This window comes from Neovison vison, chromosome 11 (assembly GCF_020171115.1).
Source record: "Neovison vison isolate M4711 chromosome 11, ASM_NN_V1, whole genome shotgun sequence".
NCBI classification, from domain to species: domain Eukaryota; kingdom Metazoa; phylum Chordata; class Mammalia; order Carnivora; family Mustelidae; genus Neogale; species Neogale vison.
The window spans coordinates 12,917,381-12,937,850 of record NC_058101.1 but is presented as its reverse complement, the minus strand read 5'-3'; the positions used below and the strand labels follow the sequence as shown (position 1 = coordinate 12,937,850).

Sequence of the window (20,470 nt, the reverse complement as noted above, 5' to 3'; positions counted from 1 at the left end):
ATATGTGGAATTTAAGAAACAAAATTGAAGATCATAGGGAAAGGAAGGAAAAAATAAGACAGGATGAAATCAGAGAAGAAGACAAATCTTAAGAGACTCAATCATAGGAAACAAACTGAAGGCTGCTGAAGGGTTGGTGGGTGGGGGCAAGGGATAACTGGGTGATGGACATTAAGGAGGGCATGTGATATAATGAGCACTGGGTATTATAAAGACTGATGAATCACCGAACTCTACCTCTGAAACTAATAATACACTCTATGTTAATTAATTCAATAAATTCAATTAATTAATTGAATTTAAATTAAAAGAAATAAATCAAGCATCCTGGAAGAAAGTCTGAATTTTCTTTCTTTTCTTTTTATATACTATTTTAAACATTGTCATTTGAAGAACTAATCATATAGTGTGCAGTCCAAAAATGTAAGGGGAAAACATATATAACTTGGTATACCAAGGTATTCCCTTCTTTCCTTTTCTTTCCCTTCCTTTCCCCTCCCTTCCCTTCCTTTTCCTTGTCACTCAGAATCACTGGAGAGAATTCTGACTTCTATATAATGAGAAGAAAGGCCATAAATATTTTATATTATGTAATATAAAATATATCATATTTATTATAAATCACAAGGCTATAAATTTTAGGAAAAAATTTACCTAATTATCCATGAGCATTTCTACAATTTTTTGAATTCTAAAATTCTACAATTTTTTTTAATTCTACAATTTTTTAAAAGATCTACATGGACAGCTATTTAGCAAACTTGCACTTATTAACTCTGAAAGCCAAACTCAAAGCTTCCCTTTGAGCTTTAGTATGATCCTGTATAAGTTACTTTTGAAAGATTATATCTAATATTTTCTGCATTGTTTCTTCTGTGTTAGACTTAAGATATTTGCCAACTAACTCTTCCAGTATTTGTGTTTTGGGGCCATGTGTGTGTTTTGGTTTTTCAGTTACCTTTTTCAAGACATGTTATCAATTCTCCAACTTCCTAGGATCAGGGGTGCTAAAGATATCTGTGAAAGTCCATAAAATAATACATTACATTAAAATGTTTATACTTGTCCTTTTCAAAGCATTTTTAACTTTTTCCAAAGGAGTTTAACTTTCCAAAGTTTCATAGTTCCAAAGTTTCAAGTTTCAAGTTTTTTTTACTTTCCAAAGTTTCATAGTTGCTACTAATTTCATTTTGCAAAACAGGAACTAAGACAGTTTTAGTAACTTACCCCAGGCTGCCCTACTGTGATTATCGTTGACATGGGTCTCCTGAGCTCTAGTCTAGAATTCTTCCTACCACTACCTTCAGACTTTCTCCTAGAATGCATTTCAAGCATTTTCTTTCTACTGCATATACTGAAATTATTTCTATGAGTTTTGTTTTTAAAATTTTTATGTATTTTTTGTAGTTCTAAAGCTCTATATGGAAAGAAGAATGGTCTTGTTTCCTCTGTGTTCTGTGGTGCTTGTTAAATTAAAGATTTCTTTTGTTTCCTGCCTACTTTCAAGAGAATGAGCTAGTTTATAGAGTTAAAGATAGATCATTTTACAAATACCAAGTTCCTGCTCTCTGCTGAGTTCTGCGCTAATCTTCCGGATGTGATTGTAACTACAGAAAACATATTTCCTGTGTTCAAGGACTTGTCAGTCTTTTGCATAAAAAGATGAAATAAAAAATAAACAAGTTAATTTCAGAATACCCTTGGTAAGCACAGAAAGGATGAATGATAAATCCAAGGAGACCATTCCATGGGAATGAGGAATGTCTTAACTGTAACTTGCTCTGATCGGCAAGAGATCTGGTGATGGATAGTTTGCCACAGATACCTGAATAGACCAATCCCTCATCTTGATCCAGCAACACTATGAAGGACCTAAGTGCCCTAATACCACAAAGACAGGGTGGACAGATCCAGAAATGATAGAGTTTAGGTTTGTAACATTTGGCTTAATGGGAGCTCAAGATTAAATTAAATTATTTTTAAAATCAAAACTTCACACATACCTACTACATCCTTCAACAAAATGCTTTCTTCAGAAAGTCTTGTCTTTGCTATCTAAAGCACAGAGCACTGGATTCAGAGTCTTATTTTGTTCTATCTGCATGGTTAACAGAATTCAATGTTGGGCATTACTCAAGAAACTTCAAATTCTTATCTTCAAGCCTTTTTTTTTTTTTTTCCTTTTTGACTTTCACCAAACCTATAATGCAATCTTCTCTTCTGTCAGCATATTATGATATATCTGCTCTAGCCCTCTGGAACAGTTTTGGGGGGAAAATTACCAAGGGAAAACTTATTAGTAACTGTAATTACAAGTCAGCCTTAGTGTCTCATTTCATAGCTTATACAAATTCTTGTAAAATATGACAACTTCAAGGTTAGTATATGTTAGGTTAACAATAGCCTTGGAATTATCAAGAGCTTTGTTTAATCTTATACCCCAAATATCTATTACGCAGTTCCTTATGCCTGTGAGGCAGATGACATGGTGCCTTTACGCCAGACACAGCTATCATCAGGGTCTGGCATTTTTCTTCTTGTCTCCTCCATGCCCTGGGCCAGTCCTATCCTGCATGCTGTAGGAAGGCTCATGGTAGTGTCAGGAAAAAAATGACAAGTCTCCTTTCACAGGAGCCAAATCATGTTTGTATCCCTCAAGTGATTTCTGTGTTCACACCACTCTTTCATTCTGGATTCTGATTGGAGAGAGGGGTGCAGCTGAATGAACCAGGCACCACAGATTACTGTATCAGTAGCAGAGTTTAGGTTTTTATCTCATACATGCTTAATTAATTCAAAGAACTCCACCAAAATCTTGAAAAAAAAAAAAGAAATATTATATTTGGGTTACCATATAATTTTTGTCTCATACTTATCTCCATACTAATCAAAGGAAGAAAATCTTTGGTGTTGATTGTGTGAAGATTTGTTTATTATCAAGTAAATGAGAAATTTAAAAATGAAAAGTGGTTTCATTTTATGGTGAAATAAAGCTTTCTCTGTAGATGAGAAGAATGTGAAAATGATAAACTCTAACAAGGGAAGGAAAATGGGGTTTCTTGCCTTTCAGATAAGGTAATGAAGTATCTATCTTCAAGAAGCTTTCATTTGATTTCAACTTCTGATGCAAAATGTTGTCAGCTTGCCTTTTTACTGTGTCTGCATGGTTAGAAGCAAACTGAAACTTAAGCAACACATCTGTTTTCAAACCATCATGACTTGAACTGAAAAAGAAAAACACCAGAATCAATGAATGAGTAATAGCCTTATTTATAATTATTTTACACTTTAGTATTTAAGCATTAGTTATATCTTCAAGAAAATACAACATGAATACTTTATATATTTTACTGTTGTGGATTTCCTTCCTGTATCATATAGTTGTTAATACTGAAATTATCCCCTTCTTGTATAATTCGATCATATTCAGAGAAAGCAGAGTATCTTAGCGTTCTATATTTTTTTTCTGGAAAAATACATAAAAAATGCTTATTAAATCCATCAACTTTGTGTATGTGTGTATAAAGTAAGTAAAACAGAGAAGAGTATTTTCAAGGATTACAAGAGTCCTTTGCTGAATGCAATAGTCTTTAAGAGGATAACCGGTAGTGGGGCGCCTGGGTGGCTCAGTTGGTGCCTTCGGCTCAGGTCATGATTTCAGCCTCCTGGGATCGAGTCCCACATCGGGCTCCTTGCTCAGCGGGGAGCCTGCTTCTCCCTCTGCCTCTGCCTGCCATTCTGTCTGCCTGTGCTCGCTCTCTCCCTCTCTCTCTCTGATAAAAAAAAAAAAAAAAAAAAAAGTCTTAAAGAGGATAACCGGTAGAATATGTTGTATCACTACCCAAGCTAAGAAATTATTTCCTTATAAGTACTCTGTAAAGAAGAAATGACAATTAAATGTAATAATATTAAAATATTTTTGCTCTTGATAAATTTAAGATTTTTAGATCCTGTCCACAAATCAAACAATGAAAAATAATTAAGTGATACAGTTTCCTTTTATCATAAAATTAATTCATTGTGATTACCTAAAGTCAACAACATGAGATTTGATGTAATGATGATTTAAACTGGATCTTCGAAATATATTCTCTATCTGAGAAAAGAAAACAACAGTGTAGAACTTTTTAAAACATCAATTCACACATTTCAACATATCACAAAAATACCTGTATAAAATTCACAGTAATAGCATTTACTTCTAAGATTGTTTGCAACTATCCTCAGAAAGCTCATTTGGGCATAATCCTCTTATCATAAGGTCACCTCTAAAATTGGATGTTGATACTTGAACAACTTGTCACATGATCAAAGATGTCTGATATATATCAAGAGTTGAATTAAGCTAGATATTTCAGTAGCCAGTATAAAAGATACATTAGGATGGAAGTGCTGAGACTGAATTTCTTTGAAAATTTTGATGTGTATGGAATTAACAGCCACTATCAGTCAAGCTCAGTTATCATCATCATGGCTGTGATTGAAGGATCAGTCTTGTAGGCTTTAGTGAAGTTTTTGGACCATATTTTGATCCTGTGGTAGGTAAATGGAGGAGGAGATGAGAATGTATATTTATCAGGTACTTCCTTAAAAAGAATATTCTTACCAAGAAAAATACACGAAATGATTACTTAGAATAAGACAAAACTATACATGCCACTCGTGTGTCATTTTAGTTGAATAAATACTTTTCACTCAACGAATTTATCAATTTTTTTTCTGGTAAAGTGCCATGTCATGTCATACTACATAGCTTGGTGAACATATTTATTGAAAAATAAATAGTTATTAAAAAATGAATGACCAGGGCGCCTGGGTGGCTCAGTGGGTTAAGCCTCTGCCTTTGGCTCAGGTCATAATCCCAGGGTCCTGGGATCGAGCCCTGCATTGGGCTCTCTGCTCGGTGGGGATCTTGCTTCCCCCTCTCTCTCTGCCTGCCTCTCTGCCTACTTGTGATCTCTGTCTGTCAAATGAATAAATAAAATCTTTAAAAAAAATTGAATGACCACATGTTTTCCTTCCAATTATGAAGGGAAATTTGTTTTTTAAGGAAATAGTTTTATGTACACACATACATTTATTTGGCAAAACAAATACATGTTCATTGTAAAAAGTTATAAGAAGCAAGCAATACAACAAAGTAAAGTGAAAAGCATTAAAATCATTTCCAAATCACGGTACAGAGAACTGCTATTTACATTTTTGTTATGTACTTCCAGATTTTCTATATTCATTTATATATTTTTATATATGACCTTTACATATCTTACATATAATTGAAAGTTTTCTGCCTGTCTCCTTCCCTTTTCTTTCCAATTTCATCATTTTTTGTTGCTTCTTTTGAAATCACAGCTTTGTGAACCATACATTATAATTGAACATATAAAGAGTTTAGATTATTGAGCGCTACAAGAAGTTTCTAAAATTCATTTTAGGCACTAGTTTTAATCATTTCTCCTAGGACAGTATTTCCTAGGACTGTAATTTATCATCTAAATTAGTGGTCAGCAAATTATAGCCTGTAGGGCAAATCCAGACAGCCACAGTTTTTGTTTGACTCATCATCTAGGAATGATCTTCACATTTTTTTAACAGTCAAAAAATCCAGAAGATGAATAGTATTTTGTGACATCTAAACACTTAACAAAATTCTACTTTCAGTGTCCATAAATAGTTTTATTGGACCATAGCCATACTCATCTGTTGATGTATTTCCCATGGCTGCTTTTGCATTATAATGAGAGATTTGAAGAGTTTCAGAGACCACATAGCCTGCGAAGCTGAAAATACTTTAGTATCTGGCATCTTAGAGAAAAAAAATTGCCAACTTCTGGTCTAAATTACTATACTTTCCTTCTTTACGTTGGCTCCATGTATACTCTAGAGGAGAAGGCCAACAAAGGTGTATGAAAGTTACGTGAGCGCACAGGAAACAGATGCTAATGTTTATTCAGACATAATTTGTCATACTTTTTATTTGCAACATAAACCAGTCTTCAGGATAACTCAGAGAGATAGGAGAAATTATCCCTGTTTTGTAGTTGAAACTTTGAGGGCTAAAGTAGCTTTTCCAAAGCTCATAAACTGTCAAGAAGTATAATTTGGATATGAATCTAGATGTTCTGACTTCAAAGCTTAGACGTATGAAACTCAATATATTGCTTCCTACAAAAACTACACCCACCCTGATCAATTTTCTTTAATCAAAATTTCCTTCAGATGTATTTTTGAAAAGACATGCCAACCCACTCAGTTCCTTCCTTTAATTCATTTCATCAGCTCATTTTTGTTGGGAAATGGATAAAGAACCTGGCAAGAATGATCTGTCATCTTTGGTCAGTGCTAGGCTCAGTAGAAGCTGTGTACCCAACTGAAGTCTTCAGTAGAAGAGCTTGTCTGTATGTTTATGTGGTATATTTTCAGGAATAAAGGTTTTGTGTAAGGTGCCTAGTAAGAAATGTATCAGGGTCATACACACATTAGGTGCTTAATAATACAGTGATACGTAGTAGTGTATCACTGTATCATTGTGTCTAAATGATTGAACTGTGTTTACAGATTACTCTATTAATTTTTTTTTTTTGTATTTGAGCTTTCTTTTTTTTTTTTTAAAGGCTTTATTTATTTATTTGCCAGAGAGAGAGAGAGTGCACAGGCAAGCAGAGTGGCAGCAGAGGCAGAGGGGAGAAGCAGGCTCCCCGCTGAGCAAGGAGCCCGATGTGGGACTCGATCCCAGGACGCTGGGATCATGACCTGAGCTGAAGGCAGCCGCTTAACCAACTGAGCCACCCAGGCGTCCCAGTATTTGAGCTTTCTGTTGGGATCCTATTATTCAGTCTTTGGTGCAATTATTCTTTGTCTTGTTTATTTTTCCAATTTTCCTGAGATACTGTTGATTAAAGTTGCCAGGATTAGCAAACAAAAATATGGTTAAGTTTTAATTTCAGATAAACAATGGATCATTTTTAGTATAGGCATGTTTAAAATGTTGAATGAAATACATTTTCAGTAGGATCTAAAATTAAAAGTTCACTGAGAGGGGCATCTGGGTGGCTCAGTGGGTTAAAGCCTCTGCCTTTGGCTCAGGTCATGATCCTAGGGTCCTGGAATTGAACCCCGTATCGGGCTCTCTGCTCTGCGGGAAGCCTGCTTTACCCTCTCTCTCTGCCTGTCTCTCTGCCTACTTGTGATCTCTGTCTGTCAAATAAATAAATAAAAATCTTAAAAAAAAATAAAAGTTCACTAAGAATTTTATATTTTATCTGGCAACCCCAGCATAGGTATAATTTGATAATTTATCATTTATCTCTTACTTTATTTTAAACTTCTTCTTCACCAAAGTATTGATGACAGACTTACTTCATTATTGACTTTTTGTTTCAAGTCTCTTCTCATTTTTGAGTGTTCAGCTGAAAAGTCAGGATTATATTTAATACTGGGGATCTGGAATGAGGTCTGGTAATAGTAAAATTTCTGATCTGGAAGGGAGAACAAAAATGGATGGTTTCTCTTTAGTTCATTTGAACTGCATAAATATCAAAGTAGAGGCAATAACATGCAAAAAAGTCCTATAATGATGAACTCTTGGGAATTAAACATGTGATAACTATGGCCAATACCTCCCCCTCTTTTTTTTAAACTAAAATTAATATTAGCATAATATTATACTAATTTCAGGTGTATAATATAATAATTTGATATTTGTATATAGTCCACATATGCATATATATATGTGATATATATACATGTATATCATATCTTCTTTATTTGTTCATAGTTGGACACTTAAGTTGTTTTTGTATTTTGGCTATTGTAAGAGAACTTGGGGGTGTATATGTCTTTTCAAATTAGTGTTTTTATTTTCTTCAGATAAATGCCCAGAAGTAGATTAGCTAACTCATCTGGTAGGTCTATTCTTAATTTTTTGAGGAATTCCCATAATGTTTGCCACAGTGGCTGTAGCAATTTATACTCTAACAGTGTACAAGGTTTCCCTTTTTTCCCACATCCTTGTCAATACTTTTTGATACTAGCCATGCTAACAGGTATGAGGTGATATCTCATTGTGGTTCTGATTTATATTTCCCTGATGATGAGTAGATGTTGAGTATCTTTTCATGTGCTTATTGGCCATTTGTATATCTTTTTTGGAAAAATGTCTATTCAGGTTTTCTGCCCATTCCCAAATTGGATTGTCTGGCTTTTTGCTATTGAGTTATTTGAGTTCTTTATAGATTTTGGATATTAATCCTTTGTCGTATATATGATTTGCAAGCATTTCTAACTCGTTTTTAATATCACATGTTTTCATAGTCATGTGGTTGACAGTTGTTTTCTGACAAAATTATTACCTGTTAGTGATAATTCATAAATTTAAGCTATTAATTAGATCTTGATAGAATGTAATATATTCTCATAAGTTAACCTTAAAGTCAGAATTGCTACTAAAATAATGTTTTTACTTTCAGTGCATTAAATATTATTAAACTATATAATAGCATAAGATGTATTGCATTGTTCACGAGGTAATATTATGTGAGCCAGTTAAAATTTTAAATGCTAGAATTAATTTTTATAAAGGATGATCATTTCCCAAATGTAGATATGTTTATACCAATTAATACTGCATTCTGCAAAGCTTACATACATTTAAGAAAATTATTGTTGCAATGAAAATTACACTTCAAAATATTAGAAAATACTAGGGTTTGAAATAAATTGAGTAGGTCTTCAAATTTTTAAAAGAATACAGTGAGATAGACTTACCAAACGCCAAAAAATAAACAAGGAGACCGATGATTATCGCTAGAACCACCACAACAGCTGCGACAATAAGGGCTGTCATCCACGGTCTCAGTGAACTTGTCCTTCGACCCAATATTGCTGGCCTTTTGAGAGAGAGTTGTGTATTAAAGTCAAAGAGAACTTAAATGCTAAAACCTTAGTTTTGCCTAGTTTTGATATAGAACGTTTTTTTCTAGAATTTGTGTTTAGCCCGTATTGCATTTGGTAACATCTGAATATATTGTTCTATAAAGTTAGAAAAATACTGACAATGAAAAATATCACTGATTGACATTTGACTTTATATTTCGATTTTAAAAAGTCAGAATTATATAGCAGTTAACTACTGTTCATATACTTCCTGGTTCATCATGCTAATGTTCTGAAATATTTTTTTCTTTGTAAATGGTCAAATAACATATATTTGGTTCATGGGCTTCAAATCCAACAAGCCTCAAAGAATGAGGGCTTCTGGGTCACTCTTCTCATTTTGGCATGAACCAACAGAAGCTCAGAGTGATTACTAAACCCTTGGAGTTGGACACAGTCAATGATATGGTATTAGCAATGTAATGGGACAAATGTTGCTATACTTGTGGTAAACATAGCAAAATGCATAAACTTACCAAATTACTAGTTGTACATGTAAAATAATATAACATTGTATGTAACTATACTTAAATAAAAAATAATAATAAAGATAAAACCTCAAAATTGGATGTTGAGGGAGTTGGAACTGGGTTTTGGGCTTTTGGAAATTTTTTCAAAACTCTATACTTAATCCTATAATCTCCGTTTATAAAATGAATAATCTGTAATGCATATGAAAAGCATCTAAAATAGGATGGGTTGGAGAAAAGAAAATAGAACTCTAAAGAAGAAATAATAGGTAAACCAAAAAGAGATCACCAATATAATGAACAAACAAATAAATAGTGATAGCTCAGATCTTTGGACCCAGGGACTTCATGGTGTGAGAACCACTGGCGTATTTGGTGAATATCTATTTCATAGTGTTATAAGATTTCAGACCTATGATTTTTAACCGATGGTATTAGGTAAGATAAGGCTGTATTTACTTTAGTAAATAATGAATCAATTTAAAGAAAAATATTAAGGCAATAATGATACTAGTAGTATGTAAATATGGCAAAAAGCATGAAAGTTGTATGTAAATGACTGACATTTGGGAAACCTATGTGGAGGCAGAGAAATGTGACAAAGTTCTGTCCCTATCCCAGAATCAGAGCCCACAGACTAAAGACCAAATCGGCACAGTTACGGAGTTGAGGCAGGCTAGAATGAAACTGGCATGGGTTGTCCCAGAAGATCTGATTCACGGAAGCACTGGGCAAGAATATGGCTCTGAGGGACGCCTGGGTGGCGCAGTTGGTTGGACGACTGCCTTCGGCTCAGGGCGTGATCCTGGAGTCCCGGGATCGAGTCCCACATCAGGCTCCCAGCTCCATGGGGAGTCTGCTTCGCTCTCTGACCTTCTCCTCGCTCCTGCTCTCTCTCACTGTCTCTCTCAAATAAATAAATAAAATCTTTAAAAAAAAAAAAAAAAAAAAAAGAATATGGCTCTGAAAGTTAAGTATACCATTCTGATAAAATTATACATGAAAAAGCAGAAAAAAGAATTACCTTCTCTGGGTTGGTAGATGGCTGTGGTAAAGTAGAAAGTAGATCCCCACTTACTAATCAAAGATATCAACTGAGAGAGGCATTTTGGCATCAGCAATCTGAAAAAAGTGGGGATACTTCTGTATTCTGGTATCTGGGCAAAGAAGCTACAGGCAATTTCCTCACCCCAGAACCATCAACCTGAGCTCTGTTAAGTATCTCAGTCAGGTAGAACTAATTCTGAATTCTGCTGTGTTTCTGGAAGGATCTAGAGTTACTTTGGCTTGCTACTCTTCGGTTGGTATCAAGACAAGATTATTAAAATCTACAGACATCTGACGTATCTTTAGAAGAACGGGGGCCCTGCTGGGGCAAGGAAAGAACTGATGAAAATATTTACCATCTTTACTAATAGAAGATCATAGGTAATTATGAGCTCATTCAGTTAACATTTACCAAGTTTCTTCTGTGTGCCAAATCCTTTCTGTTTGGGATTGAAAAATGAATAAGACATACTGTCCTATCTTTAAGAACATGTGATCTAGTGACACACTAAGTAACCAGTAAAATACAAGTGATAAGCCACTGCCTTGGGCTCAGGTCATGATCTCGGGGTCCTGGGATCGAGTCCCGCATCGGGCTCTTTGCTCAGCAAGGAGCCTGCTTCCCTCTATCTCTCTCTCTGCCTGCCTCTTCGTCTACTTGTGATCTCTCTCTGTCAAATAAATAAATAAAATCTTTAAAAAATATATATATATATGTCGTGATGGAATTATGCCCAATAAGTTATGAGACAGGAGTTGGTACAGATGGTTTTGCTTAGAGACCTTATCCTTTGAACTGTGTTTTGGAAGCTGAGGAGGAGGAATCAGCAAGAATGATGGGTACGTCAAGAAGAGGGAAAGCATAAACAAAGAGAAGGAGACAGGAGACAAGGACAAAGATTTCTCAAGGACATAACATGAGAAAGTAGAATTTATGAACGAGAATGGAGGTAAACCTAATCAATGCATGTGTTCATTAGCTAACTGAGTAAACATGTATTGAACATTGCTATGCACAAAACAGGAATATAATGAAGAATCTTCAATACATCTTCCTCTCAAGGAACTTAGAGTCTATAGGGCAGGAACACAGTGTACACAAATTGCTACTAGAGTGATCGAGTATTTCTAAGAAAATTTTAGAGGACTAATGATTTCTCTTTGGAAGAAATAATGGTTGAAAACGATAGTTTTTTCAAGTTTAAAAATGCTGGGCCCATCTTCTCACTGTCTTCTCTTCAGAGTCCAATACAGAAAACTGTTGATAGGGAGGAAGTTTGTTTCACAACAGAACTCTCATTATCAAAAGGGTGTGGTTTCCTGTTGAACTTCTAACACCAGAAATGTCATTGTGACTTATGTATGGGTCACAGTTGAAAAATTGTTTGAGTACATTTTCTTAATTATGTAGACATGCACAAAATATTTATTCCTAGATATTTTTTTAAAAAAATAAAATTTTTTTTTCTCACTGATTTTTTTCAGTACTGATCTAATTTTAACTTACACATTAATGAATTTCAATGGCTGATATCAGTGATTATTCCAGATTGGTGGAGCCTGAACCTCATAGGTACTTGGTAAATATTTGTCTACTAAATAAAATAATGTGTATAAAAGAGGAGTTGACCCTAAACTATTTGTAACACAAAAGCTATTTTTAGCAGAGAGTTTTGTTAGAGATGAATTAAGACAAAAAACAAGCTTAAGCATTTACCTGAAATCAAGATACAATTACAAATTTTGCACTTAAAAATCTCTAAAGGACAATTCTCTCCTTCTCTTTCCTTTCTAGTTTCTCCCTCCCCCTAATCCTTCCAATTCAAAGAATTAATTTTGGTCGGATTTATCCCAGACAGATGACTAAACAGATTCACTACAGTGTAGGAAAAACCAGCCTTAGAGAAGCCTTTGACATTCAAACAAACAAACAAAACAATATAAGTGACCTCACCTTTGAGGTATTTATGCCAAAGCAAAGAGGAGCAGTGACAAACGCTATTCATTCAAGCAGGTCAATCTAGAAAACCTTTCACAAAGAGTCAAAGCATTGATCTCTCCCCTGCCTTTGGTAACATTCTGAGTGGTTCATTATCCAGACTCTCATGGGAGGTAGTTCCTGAACCAAAGCTCAGCAGAATGGAATGGACTCTTCTTGCTCTTATCAGTCAGTCAATGTCACAATATTTTTTTTTACCAAGGTATATATTCAGGTTCTCCCCTTTAGATAACTCTCCTAGCATCTATTATTTTTCCTGGAGCTTTTAAAATGCTTTATATAACCAAAATATTGTCCCTCAGTGATTCGAAGATGAGAGAGAAAAGGATTTCTTCTTGCCACAGCCATGGCCACATAATTTGAAGAGTTCATGGTCTCTGAAAGAGGTTGTTCAGAGTAGTTAGGAGTGTGGGTTCTGCAGCCAGTCTACCCGATTTTTTTTTAAATTTTTATTTATTTATTTGACAGACAGATCACAAGTAGGCAGAGAGGCGGGCATAGAGAGAGGAGGAAGCAGGCTCCCCGCCAAGCAGAGAGCCCGACGCAGGGCTCGATCCCAGGACCCTGGGACCATGACCTGAGCCGAAGGCAGAGGCTTTAACCCACTGAGCCACCCAGGTGCCCCCCCAATTTTTTATCCCAGCTCGACTACTATGGGACCTTGGGCATTCAATCTCATTGTGTCTCAGATCCTTTTACCAAATGGGGGTAATAATACCCATTTTGTGGGATTATTGCAAAGACTAAATGAGTTAATTTACATAAGAGGACTTGGAATAGTTACTAAAACATGGTGAAGACTTAGGAGTTTTGGTTATTTATTTATTTAAATTATCAAAAGCAGCAGAAAAAGATACCAAGGGGTTTGTACTTGATGAAATGGAGTGAGCTGGTGAAAAGCATGTGCTGGATAGTAGATGTGCTGTTTATGAAGGAAAGAGATAAGAACTGTTGCCCAGCACCTTGATATATAAGTGACAACACAGGAAAGAAACTATGCACAGACTGGGAAGCCCCTAGGGAGACTATCAAAGCCCTGATGATTTCCATGCAAAATTCTGGCAGATAATAGGATCTAAGCTTGAGAGAAGGGGGACTACCAGAGCCTTCAAGAGAAATCCCAGGTTTCAGAGGTAGGCATAATCAGACTTTCACATTCGGAGCATCCATAGGGAAAAAATTACAATAATGGGTATGAGAAAGCTTAAGACAAGACAAGATGAGTGAATCATCTGGATGGGGTTTTAATCCATTGGCCAGGGAAGGCAGAATAACTCTGGAAGAAAGCTGTTGTTATGCAAATATCAGGAGGTGATGGTATTATTATTCATAATGACAGTGGCTTAGCGGTGATGATGATGATGATTTTAACTGTAGCACCAGATGTGATGAGACTTGAATAAAATCTGTGATGTGAGTAGAAATACTAAAAGTTGTGCGAAAGATTAAATGAAGATTTGTGCTTCCTTTTATGTTTCATGTTCTGACAAGCTGTGTGTCTTGTTTCTGTTACTCCACATTATGCAAATAAGAAAGACATAATGTTTCATAAATGAAAAGTTGACTGATGTCATAATTAAAATAGCTGGTGTTTTAGTTGATAAGAGTTCAAAAGGGGATAATCAAGGGCAGAGAGAGCTACTCTCCAAATTCTGCTCATTAATGCAAATTTACATGGTGAAGTTCCATGAGAAGCTTTTCCTTGAAGGAAGTTTTAGAGTACTGAGGCAATTAAAACCTGATGAGGACCAAAAAGGATGTGTAAGCCATTGACCTGGGCTACTGAAGATAAAGTGGCCAGAATGGTACTGCACCCACTTTGGCCAACACAGCTTATTTTATCGGTACGTTTTCCCTCTCTTACTAATATATATTTTTTAAATTAAATTGAATTAATTTTTGTGTATGTGTGTTCCAAAATTCATCATTTATGCACCACACCCAGCACTCCATGCAATACATGCCCTCCTTAATACCCCCCACCAGGCACACCCAACCCCTCAGATTTCCTCCAACTCATTTCTCCTCCCCATCTCCCAGTGTCCTCTGTGTTATTCCTTATGCTCCACAAGTAAGTGAAACCATATGATAATTGACTCTCTCTGCTTGACTTATTTCACTCAGCATAATCTCTTCCAGTCCAATCCATGCTGATACAAAATCTGGATAGTCATCCTTTCTGATGGAGGCATAACACTCCATTGTATATATGGACCACATCTTCCTTATCCATTCATCCGTTGAAGGGCATCTTGGTTCTTTCCACAGTTTGGTGACTGTGGCCATTGCTGCTATGGACATTAGGGTACAGATGGCCGTTCTTTTCACTACATCAGTTTTTTGGGGGGTAAATACCTAGTAGTACAATTATGGGGTCATAGGATAGCTCTATTTTTAATTTCTTAAGGAATCTCTACACTATTTTCCTAAGTGGCTGCACCAACTTGCATTCCCACCAACAGCGTTAGAGGGTTCCCCTTTCTCCACATCCTCTCCAACACTTGTTGTTTACTGTCTTGTTGATTTTGGCCATTTTAACTGGGATAAGGTGGTATCTCAATGTGGTTTTGATTTGAATCTCCCTGATGGCTAATGATGATGAGCATTTTTTCATGTGTCTGTTAGCCATCTGTGTGTCTTCTTTACTAAGATTTTTAGTTAAGCATCATTTATCCTTAATCATTCTTTTCCTACTGCAGTTTAACAACAAATTTTGACCTCCACAAAAAAGCAGGTCTTGTTTTGAACATTGTAGCATGCACTGATGTATTAGCTCCAAATACTTTTTTTTTTTTAAAGATTTTATTTATTTATTTATTTGACAGAGAGAGATCACAAGTAGGCAGAGAGGCAGGCAGAGAGAGAGAAGAGGAAGCAGGCTCCCTGCTCAGCAGAGAGCCTGATGTGGGACTCGATCCCAAGACCCTGAGATCATGACCTGAGCCGAAGGCAGAGGCTTAACCCACTGAGCCACCCAGGCGCCCCGTCCAAATACTTTTTAATGAACAAGTTCTACTGTCACTATAATGACCAGTGGGAAATACATGATTACACTCATATGTAAAATTTGAGAAACAAAACAGATGAACATAGGGGAAGGAAAGGAAAAATGAAATAAGAGGCAAACAGAGAGGAAGGCAAAACATAAAAGACTCTTAAATGTAGAGAATAAACTGAGGGTTGCTGGAAGAGAGTTAGGTGGGGGGATGGGCTAAATGGATGATGGGTGTTATGGAGGGCACTTGTTGGGATGAACACTGGCTGTTATGTTGATGAATCACTAATTGTACTCTTGAAACCAATACTATACAATATATTAACTTGAATTTAAATAAAAATAAATAAAATAACATAAAATTTAAAATGTGAAAAGAAAATGAAGGAAAGCCTTTCTTGAGTCAGAAAAAGCTATTGAAAGAAGGGTGTGATACTGCTGGAGAAGTCACATGAGTGTCAAAAAGGAAGGGTAATGATAGGTAGGAAACTTTGACAGGTTCAGTGAACAATAACTGTCAGGAGTTTTTACATCTAGTCAAAACATTTTGAGCTGCCAGAGCTTTTTAGTGTCTTCCTTCCTGCCTTCCTTCCTTTCTTTGTTACTTTAGTAGCTTTATTGAGATATAATTCTTATGCCCTACAGTTCACTCATTTAAAGCGTACAACTCGACGGTTTTTAGGTTTTCGTGTATTCCCAAAATTGTTTAACATCACAACAATCAATTTTCAAACCTTTTATCACCCTATACAGAAACTCTGTACCCATTAAGAGTCCCTCTCTATTTTTTCCTAACTCCCCGACTCTAGACAGCCATAAATCTATTCTCTGTCTCTACAGATTTGTTTATTCTTACATTTCACATAAACAGAATTACATAATATGTGGTCTTTTGTATTTGTCCTCTATCACTTAGCATAATATTTTCTTTTTTTTTTAATTTTTTAAATTTATTTTTTATAAATTTTTTTTTTTTTTTAGATTTTATTTATTTATTTGACAGAGAGAGATCACAAGTAGGCAGAGAGGCAGGCAGAGAGAGAGAGAGAGAGGAGGAGGAAGCAGGCTCCCTGCTGAGCAGAGAGCCCGATGCGGGACTCGATCCCAGGACCCTGAGATCATGACCTGAGCCGAAGGCAGCGGCTTAACCCACTGAGCCACCCAGGCGCCCCAAGCATAATATTTTCAAAATTTATCAATATGATAGCATGTATTACCCCATACTCTTTTCCATAGTGGAAGGTAGGACTTCATTTGTGTTTATTGCCAATTAATGATCCATTTTATGATATTTTGTATTTTATTTGTACATTGATCAGCTAATGGACACTTGAATTGTTCCTACTTTTTGACTGTTATGAATAGTGCTGCTGTAAACATTCATGTTCAAATTTTTGTGTGGACATGTGTGTTCATTTCTTTTTCATATAGAGATAAGAATGGAACTTCTGGCTCATATGATAACTCTATGCTTAACATTAAGAGGAACTGCTAAACTTTTCCAAAGTGTCTACACAATTTTACATTCCTATCAACAACGTAAAAATGTTATAATTTCTCCACATCTTCATTAATCTTTTCTGTTTTTCTCTTTCCCTTTCCATGGTAGCTTTTGTTTTTCTTTTCTTCCTTCTACTCATTTCTTCTGCTTTGTTCTTATTGTATCACCTTCTTTCTACCATAATCTGTTCATTTCATATTAAACTCTTCCTTTACTTCCTTTACTTTTTTAAATCACATTTTTAAAAAGCAAGTATATGTGTTAATAAAATTATCTACAATTTTCTAGATTACTCACTTTCTGAAACTCAGAATCATAGAACATCTCCCTTGCACAACTGCTTCACGAAGCCAGTCTACTTCTGAATTGTCTTTCCCATTTGGCCCTTTCTTTTCATGTCCTTTACACCATCCTACTTCCGGCATTAGATGTATTTCATCTGGACAATCACAGTAGCCATTAATAGATCTCTTTATCTGTTAATTAATTATCTAGATAATTTCCCCTTAAATACATTCTACAATGTTGCTGCCAGAATTATTTTCCAGTTATACAGTTCTAATAGTGTGACTCTCTCATTCAAAATCTCTCAAGTATTTCTCATCATGCAGACCTAAACTCTCTGGATTAGTATTCATTCATTCATCCAATCATTCATTGAGGAAATATTTAGAGAGATCTCATTATGTGCTAAGAGCTGATTCTGCTCCCGGAAAAACTGTGGCCAACAAGACTGGCAAGTTTCTTCCTTTTGTGAAGCTCACAAGCTAGTGGAAGGAGGCCAAAAATAAAACAAGCCGAAGAATAAGTCTCAACTCTTGAAAACAAAGTGTATTAATGAATAGAGAGTGAATGGAAGCTAGGGGGAAAGGGTGCTTAATTGAGTAGTGGGGAGTTATCCCTGGAGAGATGCCGTTTCAGCTGAGAGATGAATTGCGAAGATGAATTGAGAAGTGAATTGGGAAGCTTCTAGAAGAACTAGGTAAAGAGCAACGAGGTGGCAGCAAGTTTCTAGAGACGGAACAAAGGTGATCTTCCTGAGTTCCTGAAAGAAATCAGGCCAGAGTGCTGGATCGTGGTAGATCCAAGAAAGAGGAGAAAAAGTTCAGCCAGAGACACAAGCAAGGATCAGATCACGGACCCTTAAGGTGATGGCAAAGTACTGATAATTCTAAGAGTTATAGGAACCCACTGGACAACTTTAAATAGAGGTAGTGTCTTTCATTTATTGTGTCTAACTTACTTTTGGGTTCTTACTTCCTGCACATGTGCTAATCTGTTCCTTACATTCAAACCTTCTGCCTCGAATATTCTCTCTTTCTCTGTGTTTCTAACCTCCTCTTTTTGCAGCTGCTGGCATTATCATTACTGGAAACCTTTCAAGGTGCTACTTGAATGCCTTTTCCTTTTAAGGTCCAGTTCCTTTCACTGCAATCCCATTCCAGTTAGAAGAAATCTTGAAGCTTCCTCTACATATTTCGCTCTACAACAAAATTGGTCATGTTCTGGTGCCACTTTGTCCTTCTCCCCACCTCAGCTGCCCAGTCTCATACTATGCTCTAGGTCTTGTCATTGCCAATAGTGTCAATTCCTTCATAATCTAAATTTATTTTTTTAATTTATTTTTTTAAGATTTTATTTATTTATTAGAGAGAGAGAGAGAGAGATCACATGTAGGCAGAGAGGCAGGCAGGAAGGGAAGCAGGCTCCCTGCTGAACAGGGAGTACGATGTGGAGCTCGATCCCAGGACTCTGGGATCATGACCTGAGCTGAAGGCAGAGGCTTTAACCCACTGAGCTACCCAGGTGTCCCCTCCATAATCTAAATTTAATCACCTAACTCTGCAACTACCACAACTGCCTTAGTACCCCACTGGGACTTACACACCATACATCCTACTATGTTTTCACTGTCTCCCGTCACTCTCCTGTTGGCATTGCTCTCATACTTGGCAAAAAGCCCATGGTTCCTAATTATACTCATTCCTGGCATACATCCTCAGTCTTGTAGTCTTCTCTCTCTATATATCATCATCATATAGCAAAACTCCAACCATGGCTCAAAACAAATTTCACCTACTTTGTGTTTATACAAATATGGCTGGGAAAAAATACTCAATTTTGCTGATAAGTCTCATTTTAAATTGCCGGAGCACTAACTTCAAGTTGGCTGTAGTGCTTCCTAGGCATCATACTTCCTTAGTTATTCTCTTTTTCTCCTACTGTGAGAAACAGAGGATTATTTCATACTTTATCTTCTCAAATCTTTAATACCTCCTCTTTCATCTTCACCCTCAGCTGATGGCCTTAAAACCATTTCACTGAGAAAATAGAAATAATTAGAAGATAGCATCCATTAACCCATCAGCTACCACCATTGTGCTTTTTTTTTTTTTCTAATCTCTTATTTCTGTGCCTGTGTTCTCTGTCTTTCTTCTTCTTACAACAGTAATGTTTAACACAGGGGTTGGCCCAATGTGGGCAATAAATTCTGGTTTATTCTTTGAAGTGATGTTGCTCTGCTTTCTTCAGAGACAATGAAATTTAAGTGAAGGATATATGCAATAAGGAGTGAAAAGATTGGGTTCTAGGCTTGTCTTCCTACAGTCTGTCAGAATCACTTGGAAAAGAGGTCAAGAATTAAGACATTACCTGGATAATTAAGAGGAAAATCTCCTACTTTCTCTGATTGCCCAGATGGTTTTCTCAATATCCCACTTATCGTTTAAACTGTCCTGTATATGATCTGTCACATATTAAGAGGGTCTCTGGGTTGATGTCTCATGAGGAAGAAGAAGCTGATAGTAGCTGATTTATTGGGTTCACCTTAATGCATGCGTCATGCTCTGTTATGGGTCAGGCTTTTAAGAATAAGAATATGTTTGAGAAAAAAAAAAAAAGAATATGTTTGAGGACAGCACAGTGTTACACTATTTTCTGCATTTTTACATGATATTTAACCTCTTCTAGCCAATCCTGCATGTATCTTATAGTCTTCAACAGAAAATAGGCAATATTTTTCCCACATTACTTTTTTTTTAAGAGGTTGCTTTAATCACAGTAGCCTCACCAGCTCTTTGAAGAGAGGTTGGTTGCATGTGTGGGTTGGAAAAGAGCCCTGTTTGTTTTCAGACAAAATGCCTTTGCACTCACTAGTCACGTAACCTCACCTCATTTATTAGAGCCCGAGTTTATTAATCTGGAAAATGCAGATGACTCCTACAGAGATACGAGAATGAATAAAGAGCAAGTGCTTGCTTGATGTTAGCTATTGCTGTCAGGCTTGATTGAAGAAGACTTGATCCTACTGAACAAAATGGGATGGTTTGAAAGTATAAAAAAAAAAAGAGGAAAGAAAGAAAGAAAGAAAGAAAGAAAGAAAGAAAAAAAAGTGTAAACTTTCTGCTCTGACCAAGGCAGTCCAGTCACTGCACAGAAATCACACTCATTTGGGAGAGTCCTGTCGATGTGGTAACCAAGTATACAGATAGTTCTCTCATCTCTTTTCCTATTACTCATCTCCA

The 20,470-nt window shown here is 36.0% G+C and overlaps 1 protein-coding gene across 1 annotated transcript in view; it reads right to left on the bottom strand.

Moving 5' to 3' along the window:
- The window catches only part of LOC122890173 (transmembrane protease serine 11G-like), a 34,510-nt gene extending 15,580 nt beyond the window's left edge, over nt 1–18,930 (bottom strand). The window contains exons 1-5 of the mRNA XM_044225925.1: nt 18,840–18,930; nt 8,767–8,925; nt 7,360–7,478; nt 4,029–4,096; nt 3,064–3,224 (exon numbers count right to left, since the gene is read on the bottom strand). Of these exons, the coding sequence (XP_044081860.1) occupies nt 3,064–3,224; nt 4,029–4,096; nt 7,360–7,478; nt 8,767–8,925; nt 18,840–18,930 (598 nt within the window). The remainder of the gene's footprint in view (nt 1–3,063; nt 3,225–4,028; nt 4,097–7,359; nt 7,479–8,766; nt 8,926–18,839) is intronic.
- Between the last annotated feature and the right edge of the window lie 1,540 nt (nt 18,931–20,470).